This window comes from Aphelocoma coerulescens (assembly GCF_041296385.1).
Source record: "Aphelocoma coerulescens isolate FSJ_1873_10779 chromosome Z unlocalized genomic scaffold, UR_Acoe_1.0 ChrZ, whole genome shotgun sequence".
Classification (NCBI taxonomy): Eukaryota; Metazoa; Chordata; class Aves; order Passeriformes; family Corvidae; genus Aphelocoma; species Aphelocoma coerulescens.
Genome location: NW_027184085.1, coordinates 7,890,283 through 7,908,889, shown reverse-complemented (window position 1 = coordinate 7,908,889; position 18,607 = coordinate 7,890,283). Strand labels below are relative to the sequence as shown.

General features: G+C 44.8%; 1 protein-coding gene and 1 long non-coding RNA gene across 31 annotated transcripts in view; one reads left to right on the top strand and one right to left on the bottom strand.

Moving 5' to 3' along the window:
- Positions 1 to 18,607, bottom strand: part of CELF4 (CUGBP Elav-like family member 4) — a 678,618-nt gene that overhangs the window by 50,637 nt on the left and 609,374 nt on the right. For 20 of the 30 annotated variants that reach the window (XM_069001341.1, XM_069001348.1, XM_069001361.1 and 17 more), the window contains one exon: positions 7,033 to 7,176. In XM_069001341.1, the coding sequence (XP_068857442.1) occupies positions 7,033 to 7,176 (144 nt within the window). The remainder of the gene's footprint in view (positions 1 to 7,032; positions 7,177 to 18,607) is intronic. The other 10 variants (XM_069001355.1, XM_069001367.1, XM_069001356.1 and 7 more) reach the window with 1 other exon arrangement.
- LOC138103214 (uncharacterized) lies at positions 9,104 to 18,169 on the top strand. Its single transcript, XR_011147674.1, has 3 exons — positions 9,104 to 9,274; positions 15,343 to 16,059; positions 16,574 to 18,169. It is a non-coding gene; the product is annotated as an uncharacterized lncRNA (long non-coding RNA).

Sequence of the window (18,607 nt, the reverse complement as noted above, 5' to 3'; positions counted from 1 at the left end):
CTCTGTGGATGTACTGTCCAAGATGTCCTAGAGACCTTGGGAACCCCTCTGGCATGTTGAAATGAGCCCATCACACCATCACCCAGAGGACACAGACCTCTCTGCAGCCTTCAGAGCTAGTCCATAGGGTAAAAGTGGGATTGCCTGGAGCTGGAAGGAGTAGAGCATTCCACACCTGAACCCTAACTAATGGCTTTGCTTCCTTGGCTGGAGAGGTGACCTCAACCATGTCCCAGTAATGTCTGGAAATTTCAACCCTTGACAACCCTCCTGCCACAGTTCTGAGGTCACAGATCCCATTCATGCCCTTCCCACTCTGGTTGAAGTCGCTCAGGGGCAAAGTTTAAGGGGGAGGAAGAGGGGGCTCATACCCAGCCCAGTGGCTGATGGTCAGAGCTTGACTGAGTGCAACAGCACCACGAGGGTGAAAGGACGGGATCTCAATCACCTTGAAAGAAGCTGACAGCATCAGACCTACCTCCTTCGCCGCAGGGCAGCTCTAGGGAAATTTACAGAACAAGTCCTGTAAGGGTCACCAGTCTTCCTTCTAAAACCTCCAAGGCATTCCCAATGAAAGTCACCCCACTCCTTCCCCAGCTCCTCCTGAAGACAAATGTCCCATCCACTCTCCTTTCACTTTGAAAGAGACCCAGTGTATGGTCCCAGTTAATAAAGCTGTAGAAAGTGAGGCAGTGACCCCACCAGAGGCAAATCAATAGCAGCAGGGCCCCTGGGTATTGTGTACTTTAAAATATGCCATTTGAAATGCAGATTTTCCCTGCCTGGGCTGGGGCTACAGAGCACTAATCAGGAAGGCAGCAGCCTTATTATCTCAGACTGATCCAAGGGGACGGAGAGGAGCTTTTCCCTCCCTTAGCTGAAAGGACGTACTTCCTTTTGCTTCTCTTACTTCCTTGGCATGACCTTTGCCTCAGTATTTAGAGCTTTTTCCCATCCATTTTAAAGATTCATTCCTTCTTTCCTGCTATCTTTTCTGTTGCTCAAATATTTATCTTCTGAGGAGACCAGGAGATGCTACCAGACTGGTTCCTGCCCTTGGACAGCACCCCAAGAGATAAGAGCCTGCAGTCACCATCCTGATGCTTGAAACAGGTGGAGAGGCACTGGAAAAGCCATCCAAAGCATGGGAAGGGGTGGCAGTGTTGGCTGATCGATAGAGACACATGTAAGGATTTTTCTCACACATCTTTTTCCCACTTCAAGTTGCAATGGTACTCAAGGGCAGGAAATACTGTCCTTTTCTTACAGGAGGAACAATTGTATGGAGAGATGAAGGAACTTTCTCAGAGCAAAAAAAATCCTGCTAGAAATAGGACAAGCATGCACAGTCTGCCTTCCCCACTCCCCAAAAGAAATGTGTGTGAAACTGAAGAAGGGGAAGAGGAGAAAGGGGGATTATTTCTGATGAGCTCTTTCTGAAATAGCATGATCATTGCCCTTCAGCCTTACTCTGAATGATGTGATGACCTTCTCCTTTTTTTCCAGTGTTATGTTCTATCTTTGTCTCTGAAGCACACAATGAATGTTTTGTTTGACTTTTCATATTTGTCTTTCAGTAATAATAATAATAATAATAATAATAATAATAATAATAATAATAAGTAATAACAGCATTCCACACTTCCCACCCCTAATGATCTATACAAAGACTTAGCTAATGAATCCTCATGGTATCCCTGTGATAGAAAGAGGTAAGTAAAGTAATCAATCAAGCAGTAATAGGACTCATATTTGGTAAAATGATGCAATTGACAAATTCATGTCTGCTGTCCCTAACTGGCCATTGGGATTTAAAACTAAAAATACTTTCCAAGACTTGAAACAAACAGAAGATAATTGGTAGATCAGAATTGTCCTTCATACTTCTTATGTTTTCTTGGAAATAGACATTTCTGCTTTGAAAATAAAATTGAAATATAATTTAATTTTAAAAAAACCTAAACAAATATGCAATAACTGGATTAATGTGTCTTAGTGCCTTTCCAAAGTCTGACACAGAATAGCTTGGGCTCCTAACTTCTGAGAACTGTGAAAATCCCCCCCAAAAGACCTAAAATTTTTTTTATGTAGAGCCCAAATCTGAGTGTTCATTATTTCTGAATTACCAGGGAGCTGGTGGTCAGAAATAAGGTATTAGCCATGTTACAAAGTATTATGGCCTCAAAATAGCTTCCTCTTCTGGAACAGATCAGCACAAATAATTTGCATAACAGGCAGTATTTACCAAATATACTCTCCCATTTTGGTAATTTAAATGTAGTAACTATTATATCTGGAAGGTAGCCTATAGTCAGTAATTTTTTCCTGATTTGATAGGGCTAGCTGATTTTTTTTTTTAAAGTATCTCTCCAAAATAATTTCACAGTACAAATTGAAGAAATATTGGAAAAAGTGATTCTTCCTGTCAGCATTACCTCAGATGTTTTAGCAGAAATATCCTTTCATCTCCACTGGACCTGGACAGGGAGGCAGAAGGGGGTACCCAGGGGTTTGTGGTCAGCATGGTAGTCACTGCTGCCCTAACTTCCCAAGGAGACCACTTAAGATGATGTCTGAGAGCTCTGCTGTGCTGGACATTCCCAGATTTGTTGCAGTTATTGTCTGCAGTTCAGGAGCAGTAGCCATTTGTACTTTTTCAGAGTGAGGAGAGCTGGGATTTACTGAGAAAGGACTTGTTCCAGGCCAGAGAACAAATGTTAGCATTGCCTGTGTTGTCTCTGTCCCAGCCTGTCTGTTTTTACACACCCACTCTATGCCTATCCCCTGCTGCAGGATGCAATCAGTCCCATGGCTGGAGTTTGGCCAGAAGACTGTGGCTAACATTCCCACCCCATTTTTTATGCAAACTTGATTTATGACTTTGATCTTATCTTAAATAATTTAAAAATTAAATAATTTATACTGTATCTGTCACTTTCCAAGGCTCCTTCCTTTGTTCTTGCTTTGCTCTTCTGCATTTTCCCATCTCTCTACCCCTTTTTTGATCTGCGTACATTTCCTTTCTGCATGGTGAGGCATGGCTGACATGAGACAGGCACTAAACACTCCTTGCCCCTTTCTTCTCAGAAAGAAGACCAGCAGGAACTGTAACTTATTTGTGCCAGGACTAAACTACCACCATTCACAGACTGCTTGTGATTTTGGGCTTGGCCACCCTAAGAATGTGTGCTGTGCTGCTCTGAGGAGGAGAGTGTGCCTGCAGGTTCTTCCTAGACTGGCAGCAAATCAAAGGTGGTGCCAGGTAACATCACTCTCCTTCTCTCCAGGCTGAGTCCGGATCTATACCTCAACCTGGCCTCAGACTGCAGAAACAGCTGTCAGTACCCAGCTGATGTAGATCCACAGTAACCTGACAACAAAAAGGGCTGGTGCCCTGTACGTGTGTGAAACAAAATAAATAATTGCTCCATAAAAGGGGAAGTTAAATGATTATGGGAAGATATTGCTGCAGAGAAAAAACCAAAACAATCAAAAACCCACCCTGAAGCAAATTAGAGTAGGGGCTCTGGGAGCTTTAGGAAACCATGAAATCTGACTTGCCTTGAGCTGCATACAAAAGAGGTGAGGTAGGTCTGATGTGACTTTCTGTGTCACTGAAACAGCACACAGAGTTGGTGCCAAGCTTTGTCTGGTCTGCTTGAATGTGGCACTTGAGGAGGGGGTAGAAAACCACACACAGTGGAGAGCTCCCTTTGCTTCCTCATTTTTTTACCTCTGTGTCTGAGGCCAGATGGCTGCTGAACCCCAGGACTGGTTGCTTGGCTGATATGAAACCATCGCTGCTATCAAGGTTGAAGTTGTTTAAGTTGAGGCTGAGGGGGGTGGCAATGTGCAGCAGCAGGGAGAGCTGTGGCATGGCCATTTGCTGAGCTGTAAGGGAGGTAATTTGGAGAGGAGCTGGGGCCCAGATCTGTCCTGATGGCAACACTAAAGCTTATCTGTCAAGTTTCTATGGACTTGCCTCCTCTCCTCAGTGGTTTTGCTGGGTTGGCAAATCCATGGCTGGCCACCACTCTATCAAACAGCCACACTGGAGATTTCTGCTGCACTGGCCACCTTGGTACATTGAGACATTTTTGGGAGCTAATCCAGCCACAGTGATGTGCAAGATACTTCTCTGGGGGAAATTCAGCAAGAAACTGCAGCGACAGGGTGTTGAGCAACCTCCCCCATGGGGACAGACCATTAGAGACTATTGAAAAACTGCTATCATGGGATTGCTTGGGAATTCTTACACAGAGACATCAGTCAGGTTTGGACTGCTGGGGGATAGCTGGGAGGACAGGCTACAAGTACGAATCAGAGAGCCTGATGTCTCATGGTTGTGCTATTACTATTAAGCACTGAGGCAGTTCTTACACTTATGTTACTGCCATACCACTCTGAGAAAGCTCATGGAGAGACAGTACAAGACAGAGCTGTGTCCCTGAGGGAGAAGAGAAAATAAATAAATAAATCTGATCATCAGGTTTATTTGTCCATGGGGAAACAAGATCAGGGGGTCAAACAATTCAACCAATGTCACAAGAGTTGCTGGTGGCAGTGGCATCACCCATCATGACAGTCTTGCCCCTGATATTTCACCTTCCCTCCTCTTGACTTGCCTTAGCTCTTCGACTTCAGGCTGAATAAAACTGCTGTCTCCCTTTCCCTCTCCCCTATCGATTCCTCCATCTCCTGCTGGCATTTGTGAGGTGCCAATCACCCTGATATCTGAGAGCTAGCAGTCCGAGGTGGATTAATCGGGACCGAGGGAACGTCACAGAGCCTTGACGCTCCCTTCCTTCCCTTTTATGTGCGACTGTGAGATGGAGTAGATAGGGAGGCTGATTGAGAGACAGCATCTGAACACGCTCTGGGTGTACAGGCGCCACACAGAAATGTGATCCCATCATTTAGACAGCTCTGAAGTCCCTAGGGTAATTGGTGTCACCAGCTTGTCATATCCAATGGGTCAAGATCTAAAACTTATTCTTTCCCCCTTATTAGCATATTTATCAGAAAAATAGAAAAAGAGTATGGGTCCAATTCTGCTTTCACAGAAATCAACATGAAAAATATCCATTTGTTTCAAGTGGACGGAAGAAGACCAGAAATTGTTTTTACTCTTCCTTCTGCCCTAATTCCTCACCTATCCTCATAATGCACCTGTATTATCTGGTGAGAAACAGAGGAAATATTTGTGGTGTAAAGATGCAGACCACATCCTTTCATATCAGTGTAAACCTTATCTGGAAATTAGAAGAGTTACTCTAGATTAAAAATAATGCAAGAAGAGTTGTTGGATCAGAACATCAGGACAGTGGTGTCTTTACCATCTCTCCAGCTGCCTGGCCAATGTCTGTAGAGTAACAATGTCTGTAGAAGCTGCTTCTCCTGCCTGACAGTCTCAGCAGATATTTGTTCCAAGCTGTCTGTGGGTTGCCTCCTGTTAATTCCTCTGGTGCATGGGGGCAAGTGTGCTACACCCCCCTGAGAGGCTGCTGGCCACTGACCTGGGCTCATTTGGGATTTACTGTCCCTTTTCCTCTTCCTGTAACCTTCCCTGGCCAGGGGGAATGTTGAACACAGGTGGGCTGAGGATGGAACAGCTCTTCTATAACATGAGGATGGAAGCAGAGGACAAAAGAAGAGACAGAGACTGACTGTGACTAGGAATAAAAATGAAGACAGCAAAATGGAAGTGAAACCAGAATTTTCCTGGAGGAGAGAGAATAAAAACTCCAGAATAGCACCAAGGGGTGCAGCTGGAAGGAGAGGAGGAACTTCTGTGGAGCTCTACAGCACATCCTCACAACACTGCATGGCTCACACAAGGAGTAGGCTGGGTTGTACCAAGTGTTCAGTGAGACACAGGACCATCAGAGAACAACAGAAATTTCCAGACCTTCAAATAAAAAAAGAACATGGGGATGTGATGGGAAATACATGGTGCCAACGTGAGAAAGAAAGTCAGGGAAGAAAGAAAACCTTGTGGTCAGTGCACTGGGAGGAGTATTGGCACACCAGAGGGTGATTCCTGAGCTGGCTCTGCATTTGTAAGGCAAAGTTTGGATCTCCCATTCAGGAAGATGCTTCTCTGGAACATGTGTTCAATAGTACTTCTGTCCTGTGCACGAATCGAGCAGAATACAAGAGGGCCATGTTTTACCATCAGATAGATGAAGCACCTATATACACTGTCACTGCCTGAAAATCTGCGCCAGAGAAGGCAGCCAAAGTCACTGGGCAGCATTGTGCTGCAGACCACCTCCACCTTCCTCCAAAATATCTGGCAGAGAATCCAAGTTACCTGAGCCTGATCTTGTCTTGCAGATCCTTGTTAATTGTAGCCCAGGGAAAACAAGTAATTCTAGAGGCATCAATTTCAGAGGATCATCAAGAGCCCAGGTCCCTGTACAGTCACATCTTCTCAGGGTCCAGGTTTGGTATGTGCACAGGATACCTGAAGTTAGCACAACAGGATTTTTTTCCCAGTGTGCTTCAATCATACTGTCCGGGGCAGCAGGACTCTGTGTGGGCATATGTCTATGTGTACATTTTATTGCTATCTACCATGCTTTGTGAACCTAAAAGCTTTTCTCTCAACAGCTGCCGTTTTATCCTGTAGTCACTCCAGAGGTATCCATGGCATTGCAAGGTGCAGCAGGGGAATGGTGACATGGGGCAGAGAACTGGGATAAACTGAGCAGGCTTGTTTTTTTCCAAATCCTCAAAGGGTAGTTATGCTTTTATTTGACAGCAATGGCTTAGGCCCCATAGGAAGCATTTTCATGGGTCTACACATGACCACAAGTTACTGCTACAGCACTTTTGAGACCTCTTAGAGATTCCCAGAGTCTACCCTGGATGTCGTGGCTAATTTTTACTCCCATCATGTAACCAGTTTAACAGATAAGCCACCGCTTCCTCTTCTGCTGCAGTTTTTTGTCCACTCCCATGTGTTTTTGTGCATTTCTAGGTGATAGTCCCCCTCCCATGAACATGCAGAGAGACGGTGTCTATACTTACTGCCTGTGCATAGGCGCCGTAAGCTCCGAACTGGATGGCCATGGGGTTGAACATGCCCATTTGTCCTGCCATTTGCTGCATGCGCCTCATTGTACGCTCCTTGTCCGTGTCTGCAAACTTCACCACCAGGCTTGAAGAGGCTCCCTGCAGCACAAGAGACAAAAGGGGACACATAGGGAATGAGCCTGATGCACACCAGCTCATCAATCCATGCATCTAACACAGATTTAGTAGAATGGGATCCAGGTGCCTATTTTTTCCAAGCAACCTATCGGGTTGTTGATTTTGACCCTTGCATGAGGGTGAGAGCATCAGGAAGTAAAGGACTGTGGAGGGTGAATGCCAGCAGCCTGGTTCCTAGTTTCCTCCAAAATTCAAGCTTCTAGGCTGCCATTTATGTTTTCCCTGCAAAAGTTGTTGCCTTTTTCTCCTTGCTCTTTCAACCTTCAGGCCCAGGATGTTGTCCTCATCAGAGGACAAAGATCTGGGCACAGTCCAGCAAAATGTAGGAGGCTTTGCTGGATGAATGTGGTAGGATTTGTGGACCAATTTGTTTTGGCGGAATGTGTGAGCTCTCTTCATTCCAGACGCCTGAACCGGATCACCTTTTCACAATGCTGTGTCTTGTAAACCCCCAAGTCCATTGAGAAATCCCTGCCCAGCCTTGGAGATGGGAGTCAGTATGCTGGGCAGGGTGTATTTGGCATCATGAAACAGCATGTCTTCAGCACTGCTAAATTAAGGCAGCAAAATAGTACTGCATGGACCTGAGCTTCCTCTCCATGAACAGTAGGAAATAGAAGCTGCAATCCTTGTATTCTGATAGGAGGCAGAGATGGGAAGAAGTAGATCTACTTAATAAGGAAGGCATTGGTGTTTTTCGGTCTGTCTCCAAGGAAGTCCAAACTTCATCGATTGGTTGATTCGCCACAGGGTGGCCTCCCCAGGGGTAGAGGAGGTGTAGGGGTGGGACAATCTGGCTGCAGTCCTGATAGCAGTAGGCAGCTGCCTCAGGAACTGGGCTGCACCCAACCTGGGGAGATGGGCAGGTGAGCTGTCAGGAGACTGACAAGGGGTGGCCGAAATCCTTGTGCTCCCATGGCTTCTGTTTTGATAAACTGGTATTCACTGGTGGGAGTACAGTCAGCGGGGAAATCACCAGCTCAGCCTCTGGCTGTGGCAGTACAGGAAGACCAGCTCCATGCCAGAGGAACTGGACTGTTGCAGGACCCTCATCTTCCTGTCAGAGGTGGAATTTCCTGGGATTGCACAAGGAAAATTTTATTAACTGGCTTACACACTCCCCTACGTATGTAACCAGAAAAAATAGCCTTGGTGAAAGCAGAATTGCTCTGCTACAAATTGGGAAGAGTGTAGTAAACCACAGCTATAGATGTACATATATATAAGTCTAAGCTATACATATTCAATAGCCTCTTCAGATCCTCAGTTATGAATAAAGACTTGAGGAATTAACCTGCTAAAAAAAGACCCCAACAATCTAACACCACACAATGAGCGATGTTCCCTTGGATTAGCAGTCTGTTCTAGGAGAAAGTGATTTTCATCGGCAAAGAATCTTTCTTTTTGACCTGTTAGTCTCTCTCTAATAAATCTATAACCTGCTCACACAATGTGGTGAAGAGCAAGGGTTTGAGAGAAGTGCTTCAGGAAAACAAAGGGATGCAGAGATGAATGCTCCATTCAAAGATGGAGAGCAATCTTCAGCAGTTATTATAAAACCAAAACAGAAGGGGGAGTGGAGGAGAGGAGAGAAAAAAAACTGTAGCCAAAATTCCCCTGCATTTCTGTTGAAGGCTGGGTGGCTTTTAATTTTTCGTTAGATCACATGATGCAGATATTGATCCTTCCCCAAATCACACTCTTAATTGCAGCTCATCGACAAATGAATATTTTAATGCATACATTTCCTGCTAATTATCACCTGGACCAGTTCTTAATTAGATTTCAACACTCATTTAATTAACCCTGATCCAAGAGACTGTTTGGTAACTTGAATCTAATGATTTAAACCTATTTGCAGCTGTATTGGAGGGAGGCACTGGTCCACAGCAGATTAGGCTGTTCAGAGCTGCTGTTGTGATTTGCAGAGCAGGGGCTGCATCATGATGGACACAATGCAGGATGGAGGATTTTGAAACTGAGTAAGGTGGGCACATATTCATCTCTGCAAAATGGGTTTTGAAGATGTGACCTGCTCTTGTTAGCACAACAGAGAAGTGTAAGTAAGTTGGTGTCTTCTTCCTTCTCCTTTTCTTTCGATCTCTATTTGCCCTGGAAGTCTCAGGGCCAGAGAACTGCCTCAGGCAGTTGCTGATGCCTCACACTGTTGAAAACCAAGCTATTGTTGTAGATGGCATCATGAAAACATGGGTAACTTGAACATGAAGTGCTTGCCCCTGGAGTGTTCTTGCCTTCTGATGTGAGTCATAGTGACTGCACAGCAGCTGTTTGACCCAACGGGATCTCATATTGCCTCCTAAGAGATGTTTTTCTGGGTTGTCTGTCGCAGCAGGACTTCAGGCCTCTTTGAACATTGTTATCATATACACAGGGCAGAAAGGCCATGGGCAAATAGATGCAAGCTAGAGCACACACTACAAAGAAAAAAGAGAAAAAGAAGAGATTTTTTTTTTAGGAGTGCCCTGCAATGAGATGTGCATGTAAGCGGTTAAAGATGTGTAGCCAGTAGAGATGCTGCACTGCTCTTGAATTTGAAGACTGACCTTGGGATTGATGCTTTCAGTATGTGGTTCCTCATGTGCAGCTCTTTCATGTGGCCCAAAGGAAATCAGGCAGTAAACTGTATCAGATCAGCCAGTGCAGGACTTGTAGCAGTGGAGCCAGATATTGCTTTTCATATACAGCAGGACAAGGCTACTTTCTACTCCAGTGACTTCTACTAATCCACTGGAAAACAACAGAAATGCTCCAGAATGGGCCAGATTTTCCACAGGGTAAAAATGCCGCAGCCCTTCACCTGGGCTATTTATTGCTTCCGTGAGGAGTTAAACTGTGGTGTAAATCAGCTGTTGTCTGCTGACAAAGGCAATAGGTCCTGTCTGCTCTGTCATTTACTAGTAATACATAATCTCCTTGCTCTCTCTGGTTGTTGGACTGGACCTCATATTTTGCCAAACCCCAAGAGAGTTACACTGGGTAAGTCAATAAAGTTTGAGATGTACTTCTGCATTTTACGGAGGAAAGGACCTGTTTATTTCTCTACCCTGCAGACCCACAGGCAGAAGAGACTATCATGAAAGTGAGCATTCCTTCTGGTGCCTCTGCAATAGGCTGCTTGGAGTCAGAATTTATCTCTTTTCCCATCAAATCAACCTCCTTTTTCAAGGTTCTTTGATATCTACTGATGAAAAGAATGATAAGGGCTAAGTATTATTATGCTTTCCCTATTCTCTCTTGGGCCAGCAAGTCTACTTAATATGACTATCTTGCTTCCCGTCCCCCTCCCACACATGGTAATGAATTGCTCCCCTTAGTCAGCAGTCAGGTACTCTCTAGGCTGGCGGGGTGAGGGAAAAGATGGAGGAAAAATCACTCTGTGCCACACTCACTTTGTAATCCCTAATCAGAGTCCTCTGTGGGAAAAACTAATTTCCCAGCCTGTCTTGACGTGTGAAATAAAGTCATTCTTGAAAACAGGAGCTTGACAGGTCGCTTGTGAAATTTCATATTCAGCTAAAAATAAAATATCCATCCATTGATATTTCATTTAAAGGCAAAGGAAAACAAATCTATTGCCTGGTTGTTGGAACTGTTTCCCATTCGATATAGTCTTCAAAATGGAGTGTATACACAAATTAAGTACAAGCCTTTCAGGAGTCCAAACATTACTGCCCAGCATCAGGGAAAGTTCACAGAATCACAGAATCAGCTAGGATGGAAAATATCTTTGAGATCACTGAGTCCAGCCTATGACCTAACACCACTGTGTCAACCAGACCATGGCACTGAGTGCCACATACAGTCTTTTCTTAAACAGCTTCAGGGACAGTGACTCCACCACCTCCCTGGGCAGCCCATTCCAGTGCCCAATCACCCTTTCTGTGAAGAAATTCCTCCTAATGTTGAACCTTAACCTCTCCTGGAGCACCTTGAGACTGTGTGTCCTCTTATCCTATTGCCTGGGAGTAGGAACTTACCCTCATGTGGCTACAGTGTCCTGTCAGGCTGTTGTAGAGAGGGATGTAGAGGTTTCCCCTCAGTCTCCTCCAGGCTAAACAACCCTAGCTTCCTCAGATATTCCTCACAGAACTTATGCTACCCTTCACCAGCTTCACTGGCCCTTTCTGGACACAATCCATCATCTCAATGCCCTTCCTAAATTGGGGGGCCCAGAACTGGACACAGTACTCAAGGTGTGGCCTAAGCAGTGCCGAGTACAGAGGAAGAATGAATTCCTTGATTCTGCTGGCCACACTGTTCCTGATACAGGCCAGGATGCCATTGGCCTTCTTGGCCCCCTGGGCACACTGCTGGTTCATGTCCAGTCGGCTGTAGACCAGCACCCTCAGGTCTGTTTCTGCCTGGCCTCTGTCCAGCCACTCTGTCCCCAGCCTGTAGCACTCCAGGGGGGTATTGTGGCCAAAGTGCAGGACCCAGGATCCCATGTATTGTTGGATTCAGCCCATCTCTCCAGCCTATCCAGGTCCCTCTACAGAGCACTCCTACCCTTCAACACTCCCCCACAACTTGGAGTCACCTGCAAATTTGCTGATGGTGGACTCAGTCCCCTCATCCAGATAATCAATAAAACAGGACTGGGCCCAACACAGACCCCTGGGGGACACCACTAGGGACTGGCTGCCAACTGGATGTGGCACTATTTACCACCACGCTCCAGGCCTGGCCATCCAGTCAGTTCTTAACTGATAAAAGAGAGTGCACCTGTCCAAGCTGTGGGCTGAAGCTTTTCCATGAGAATGTTTTGGGAGATGGTGTTGAAGGCTTTGCTGAAGTCCAGGCAGACACATCCACAGCCTTCCCCACATCCACCAGATGGGTCATCTGATCATAAAAGGAGATCAGGTTGGTCGGGAAGGACCTGCCCCTCCTAAATCTGTGCTGGCTGGGCCTGATCTCCTGGCCATCCTGTAGGTGCCCTGTGACCACACTCAAGATGATCTGTTCCATAATCTTGCTGGGGACTGAGGTCAGGCTGACAGGCCTGTGTTTTTCTAGACCGTTCTTTCAGCCCTTCTTACGGACGCCTGTCACATTGCCACCTCCAGTCACCTGGGATCTCTCCAGTGAGCCAGGACTGATGATAAATGATGGAGAGTGTCTTCACGAGCTCACCCACCAGCTCCCTCCTCACTTTTGGGTGGATCCCATCTGGTCCCATAGACTTGTGAGCATCTAAGTGGCTCAGCAGGTCTCTAACTGCTTCTGTTTGGATTACAGGGGAGCTGTTCTGCTTCCGGCCCCTGTTTACTGTCTCGGTGTCCAATTGCTTCTCCATAGAACATTATTCCTAGGAAAAGTTCTGTGAGGGTCTAGCCTTGCAGAATATATGCCTGAATATTTCCTTTTCCTTTCAGCTGTATAAATCTGCTCTGATTCAGTAGGTTACTAGTCCCCACAGATGATTAGATACCTTTTTCCTTCAAAACTGATTAATCTGGGCCTAATTTTACAAAGTCATTAAACTGTGTTTCACTTTTAGCTTAGTGAATCCCCTGCTGGAGGCAAACATACATTTAAGTACTTTAACACAAGGGTCTCTCATATAGGTGGACTTTTACATCTTTGTTAGCTCAAATGGAGCCAGGTACAAGTTCTGGGCCAAAAATATTTTTAAAAAGTCTGTTGTATTAAAGTTCCAGTGACTAAAGCTCTCGAGTATAAGAGACCTGAATGTCCAGATCCTATAAAATACCTTCCAAAATGTCAGCCGTGAACATGAAGATGCTTAAATGAGTAGGTGCTGCTGGATGCTTCACTTTTGGGCAATGGGTGTGTTCCTAAGTGTCGCCACAGAAATGGGTTTGCTTGCGGTAGAAATTTTGCCTTAGCACTCCCTTTGTGGCTACAAAGCAGAGCTGGGAGGATGCTGACCTTCAGCAAGACAATCAGGGTAATGTTTCCACACAAGGATCCTTGATGTTAAGGTCCAAAAGCCAAAGGAGGATGTCTTTGCTTTGGGCTCTGTCATCTCAGGGCATTTGGTATGATGTCCCCTAAGTCTGAAAACAAATTTGGATTTTTTTGGAAATGCCTATGCAGCTCTACTGAAAAGAGGGCTGCTGAATTAGACAGTGGGGTTTGACCCCAACCTGGGACTTTAGGCAAGCAAAAAAGAAACTACTGTCCAATTAAACTGTAGAGCAGTGGGAATTTCAGCTAGGCAGAAATGTAATTACCCAGGCTGGAAGGTGACCAAAAGACCAGGACTAACTTCCCTCCCATCTTGTGAAATATGTTGTTTTTCTGCACTCAGGGCTTCAATTTCATGTCTCATCTGAAAGATGAGTAGGACAGCAGTCACTAGGAGCTATTTCCACTGTACAGTCCTGAGAGCTGGTTTAGACACACTTGAGAGTGACAGAGATGGAGAGGGGAAAGGAAGCATTCATCCAGGACTGTAGTGATGGACCCTTTGATAATACTGCTCCCTCAGTAGAGGAGATTCTTCATGCAATGTCTAAGCAGAGAGAGTTGCTGCAGGTACTTCCCTTCACAGGTCTCCAGAGCTGTTAATTTATTTGGAGTGGAAGCTGATTTAGGCTTTATTTGCCCATACACTACTTACCAGGTATCTCTCAGAGCTAAAGTTATTGCTTTCCACAGGGCAACAGAATCATTGAGTCCTGGTGTCAGTGTACCCAGTTCTAATTAGGAAGAACTCAATATATAACCCAGGTGTTTGTAGGCCTCTCGAATCAAATCCAGATATCTGAAAAACCTAAACTTAAAAGCCGAGTTCTTCAAGCACTTCTGCATTTTTCAGCTCAGTCTATGAATGATAAAAGTCCTCACAAAATCATTCACTTTCCTTAATGCGTTATGAAACAGAAGGTGTGGCGGCCTTTTAACCCCCTGATTCTGGATGCTCCCCCTGTTCCCTCCCTAGCCTTGGCCACTCCCTCGGTTTCTCCCTATTTGCTCCTGTACCCCAACCTTGCCCAGGGACCGCCCCTGGGCCCCTGACAAAACCACCCCACACCCAGACCACGCTGTTTCTCTGCCTCTGAGCATTTTGGGGACAAGGTGTGCTTAAAGCCATCTCAAACCTTCATGAGAGACCCTTCTCTACCTTCTTTGCCATCCACCGCGTTGTAACGCTGCTGGCTGCCGGAGCCAGATCACAGGGCTGTCCAAAATGGACTCTGGGATGCGATTAATTGCATGGCCCTGGGAAACCCTCACTGAGCTTTCAGGCCGCAGCAGCCTGCTAGGCAGAGTTTAGTGGTTACAACAGGAAGGTATTGTTATACCAACAGACTAGAAATTCTTTCCTGTTATTTAGGACTATGAAAGAAATAAATAATTCTTCTTTTGTCTATTTGAAGAAAAACTTAAAATCCAGAATCCAAAAGAAAATGTTGTAAATTTCCCCTTTCCAATAAGAGTAGTTTGGAAGATTAGGTATGTTTAGCTCCATATTAACTAAATAATATACTTCCCCTGAAAATATCCTTACACCAAAAAAAAAAGCATAATTTTTAAAATAATTATTATTACTATTCAGGAAGTCCTTGGTAGCTGCAGCATAGAGCCCCATGAATGATCTTTGCATTCAGTTAAACACACAAGGATGAAAATAAGAGAAGTGGAATTATTCCAGAGTCATAAAGTGAATTGACTATTGTCAAAGTGAAGTAGCATTTCAACCAGGAATGGAGCTCCTGATGCTTCAGGACTCTGCTCACAAGAGCTCCACACCTCTTTGGCAGGTCAGTATGAGGACATGAACAGCTTATGATGACTGGGGAAAAAAAAAAGAGATGTTGAGGAAGGGCTGGCAAGCTGGGCAGATACATTTCAGCTGTTAATGTGACACAAAACATTTCCGTGGCGCTGTGTTGCCAACAGCCTGCACATGACTGTGCATCCCAGATCCCTGTCATGCTGCAAGACTCCAGGCTATTGTGGTGTAAACCATGTTGCTCAACTGAGATAGTAAAAGATTTGAATTTCTGCAGCATATTTAAACAGAAGATCTCCAAGCACTGTCCAGCCATGGCTTGGACCAGATGAGCTTTAAAGTTCGCTTCTAACTCAAACTTTTCTATGATTCCATAGTTAATTGAGAAAATATTCTGCTTTCAGGAAGGCATCACCCATGCTTTCATATAGAGAAGCAGATGATCAAGTGAAGATGTGAAATGGTGTAAATTCAGTGAAGCTCTCCTGGGTTTTGGTGAAACAAGAAGTTGGTTTACGTTGAAGGATCTGCCCTTGCTGCATTCCACCCCACTGAGACTGAAACATGTGACCTTCACAAACACTGTTCCTGTGAGCACCAACCAGACAGACATTTTGGGATGGCAAGTTCAGCATGTTCTTCTACATGATTTCACTTGCCAGTGGACATCTGAGGTGGAGACTTTGGTGTCTGGTAGGATGCTTCGCATTCATGAATTTGTGTGAGCTTCAATTGAGAGTCTTTTTTGAAAGTCATTGTTTTGATCTAAATACATCTTTGTCTTCTAAAGATTCATTTTGAGCTTTGGAAAACCCATTTGGGTAACAACTCCTGCACCACCTAATGCTATGTTTTGGATAGGGATAGAAATCTATCAGTTCCTAAGATCTTTCTGTTTTCTTCACAAGAATGTGTGTTATCAATCCAGACCACACACCTGAGCAAGGCTGGGAAGGAGTGAATTAATGGGAAAAAATGAGAAGCATCCAGCATGACTTAATGCTGATCCAGAGCCTACTTAACTATGTAGGAAGTTCCCATGGATATAAATGAAGCTTAGATCAAAAGATACATGAAGAGAAAAGGAGGAAGAAAGAAATACCCCCAAAGCAAGCAGAGAGGTAAAGACAATGCTGACATCTTTAATCCTTATTAGAGGAAGGTGGTGATGCCCAGTGGAGCTACCTCCAGTAGGCCAAGAACTCCCTTGGCAGGCAGGGACTGTTTTATGTCTCCCAGGCTGGAGGCTTATCAATGTCTCTGATATCCCAGAAATGTCATTGCTTATGAATTATTTTAGCCCCCACATGTCCTAATCTCACCCAGAGTAGACAGAGTGGAACAAGAATTGCAGGGGCTGCTGTTATCACCAAGATCTGGGCAACTCTCAGCAGTTGCCTGATCCTGTTCCTGCTTTCCCATGGCCACCTCCACACCTGCTGATTTAATGCCCATCTCCCACTGGACCCTTGAAGGGATGGGCAGGTGCCAATTAAATCTTTTTTTCTAGAATGAAGTAGTGTCACTCACAAGCAGTTATTGCTTGTATCCCATTTGGAGGTGGTGAATGCTGTGGGTCAGAGGGAGCAGAGGAGCCCAGGGAGGATGTGCAGTGATGCCTGTCATGTCCCACAGGTCACGTCGATGTCCTGGGGGATGACTGTGTGGTTTTGGAGATGTAACCAGAGAAGTGAAGGCCGTCTTTGGTGCTAGCATGATTCACACACCCTGTAAGGCAGCCGGGATGCCTGGATTTCTACTCTGGGACCCAGAAACATGATAATGAGTTAATTTATGAAACGATGGGAGAGGCAGGTAACACAGTCTTACAATTTTATTTTGTATAGGAAGAATTAAGGGAAATGATGGCAACACTGGGAAGCTGCTGTCCCAAAGCTTGTAGAATCAGCAGTCTTGATGGAGGTTTATTCCCCCTCCATCAGAACCCACTGCCCAAAGGAAAGCAAAGATGGGCTATCAAGAGTCACTGGACTTTGGTGATAGAAGTGGCTGCAAACTTAACATGTAGGTATTACATATCCACTGCTTTTTTCATCCTTAAGGACAGCATACCTTTATAGATGATGTTTAAGGAGCATATTCAAAAAAATCATTCATTACTGGAAAGAGGGCCAGGCCTGCTGCTGGTGAGTTATGAATGGGTTCCTAAGGTATTACTATTTTTTCATAGAAGGAATGGGTGTGCCATGTTTTGCCCTGAGTTAAACAAGCCAGCCTCTGTGTTACACAAAGACATTGCAAGGAGTGTGTGTTCTTTAGAGAGTGCAAGATCAACAGAAAAGAGGAAAAAAAAGGGTCAGAGTCAACATCTCCAGTTTCATCCATCAACTTCTCTAACATCAATAGTGTAAAACCAGGCCTCAGCCTTCTGCATTAATCTGGACAGGACTGGCTGTGATGCTGCCTCGCTCTGCCCTAGACTTTGTGACTTTGGGCAATTAACTTTCAGGCAAAATCAGGTATGAATCATGACGGACACTTAGATGCTGGAGTGTCATCAACCTTCAGCCTGGATTACCTTTGAAAATCTCTTTATGTTTCTGTGGTCATGTAAAAGAAAAGTCTAATGCATTTTCCATTTCCTATTTTAGTTTCAAGAAGAGGGGGCTCAAGGGGAGACCTCGTGGCCCTCTACAACTACCTGAAAGGAGGTTATAGAGAGGTGGGGACGGGTCTTTTCTACTATGCTTGCAGTGGAAGACCAGAGGAAATGGCCTTAAGCGGAGACAGGAGAGATTCAGATTAAATATTAGAAAAATATCACTGTTAGGGTGGTCAGGCGTTGGAATAAGTTGCTCTGGTGGAGTCAGCATCCCTGGAGGTATTTAGGGGGCATCTGGGTCTGGCACTGGGTAATGTGGTTTAGGAGTTATAATGGTGGTCCTGGGTTGATAGTTGGACTTAAAGATCTCTTCCAACTTTGATGCTTCTATGATTCTGTGATTCTATTTACCCTGAGAGCCTGAGGGGCTCAGTGACTCTCTACTGTCTCTCACATGGCTTTCATTAATTGAGGACTTGAGCCCATGCTGGAATCTCAATGAGAGTAAATTTTGTTGGTTAATTAATACTCTGAATCGTGGTCTGGTTAATTGTTATCTGTTTATACTATGGGTTTGTCTATGGTTCTCTTCAAAACTAGGATGTTTCGAAGACGTTTCTGGGAAGTGAGGTGGTGAACTGAAGGCTTCAATTTTGATGTTCTTAATTCTGTATTTTCCAGATGTCAATAAATATTAAGATTTAGATTGTCAAGTGTTCACCGGTTATTACTTTTCTCCTGGAACCAGGTAAAGGAACTGCTGTCACTTGGCTAAGAACAGGCTAAACATATAGATTAATTATGTAAAAGACTAGTTTACTCCCAAACATTTTAGTATTGCTTCTTTTGCTTCTCTCATGTGTGTTGTCTATTATAGAGACATTCACATGATCTAATTGCAGCCATTTTGGGCACCAATTCTAAATCCTCAGCTACTCAAGACAGTCTCTCTCAGGTCCTAGTCCCTCTCCATCAACTGTAACAAAAGTGTAGGTGACCTTGAAGTTTTATACTTTGACTGACACTTTGAAGTAATTCATCCAGCCAGGTTAACCCCAGCCTGTAGTTAGTAAACTGCTGAGTGTAGGAACTGTCCTGTCAGAGGT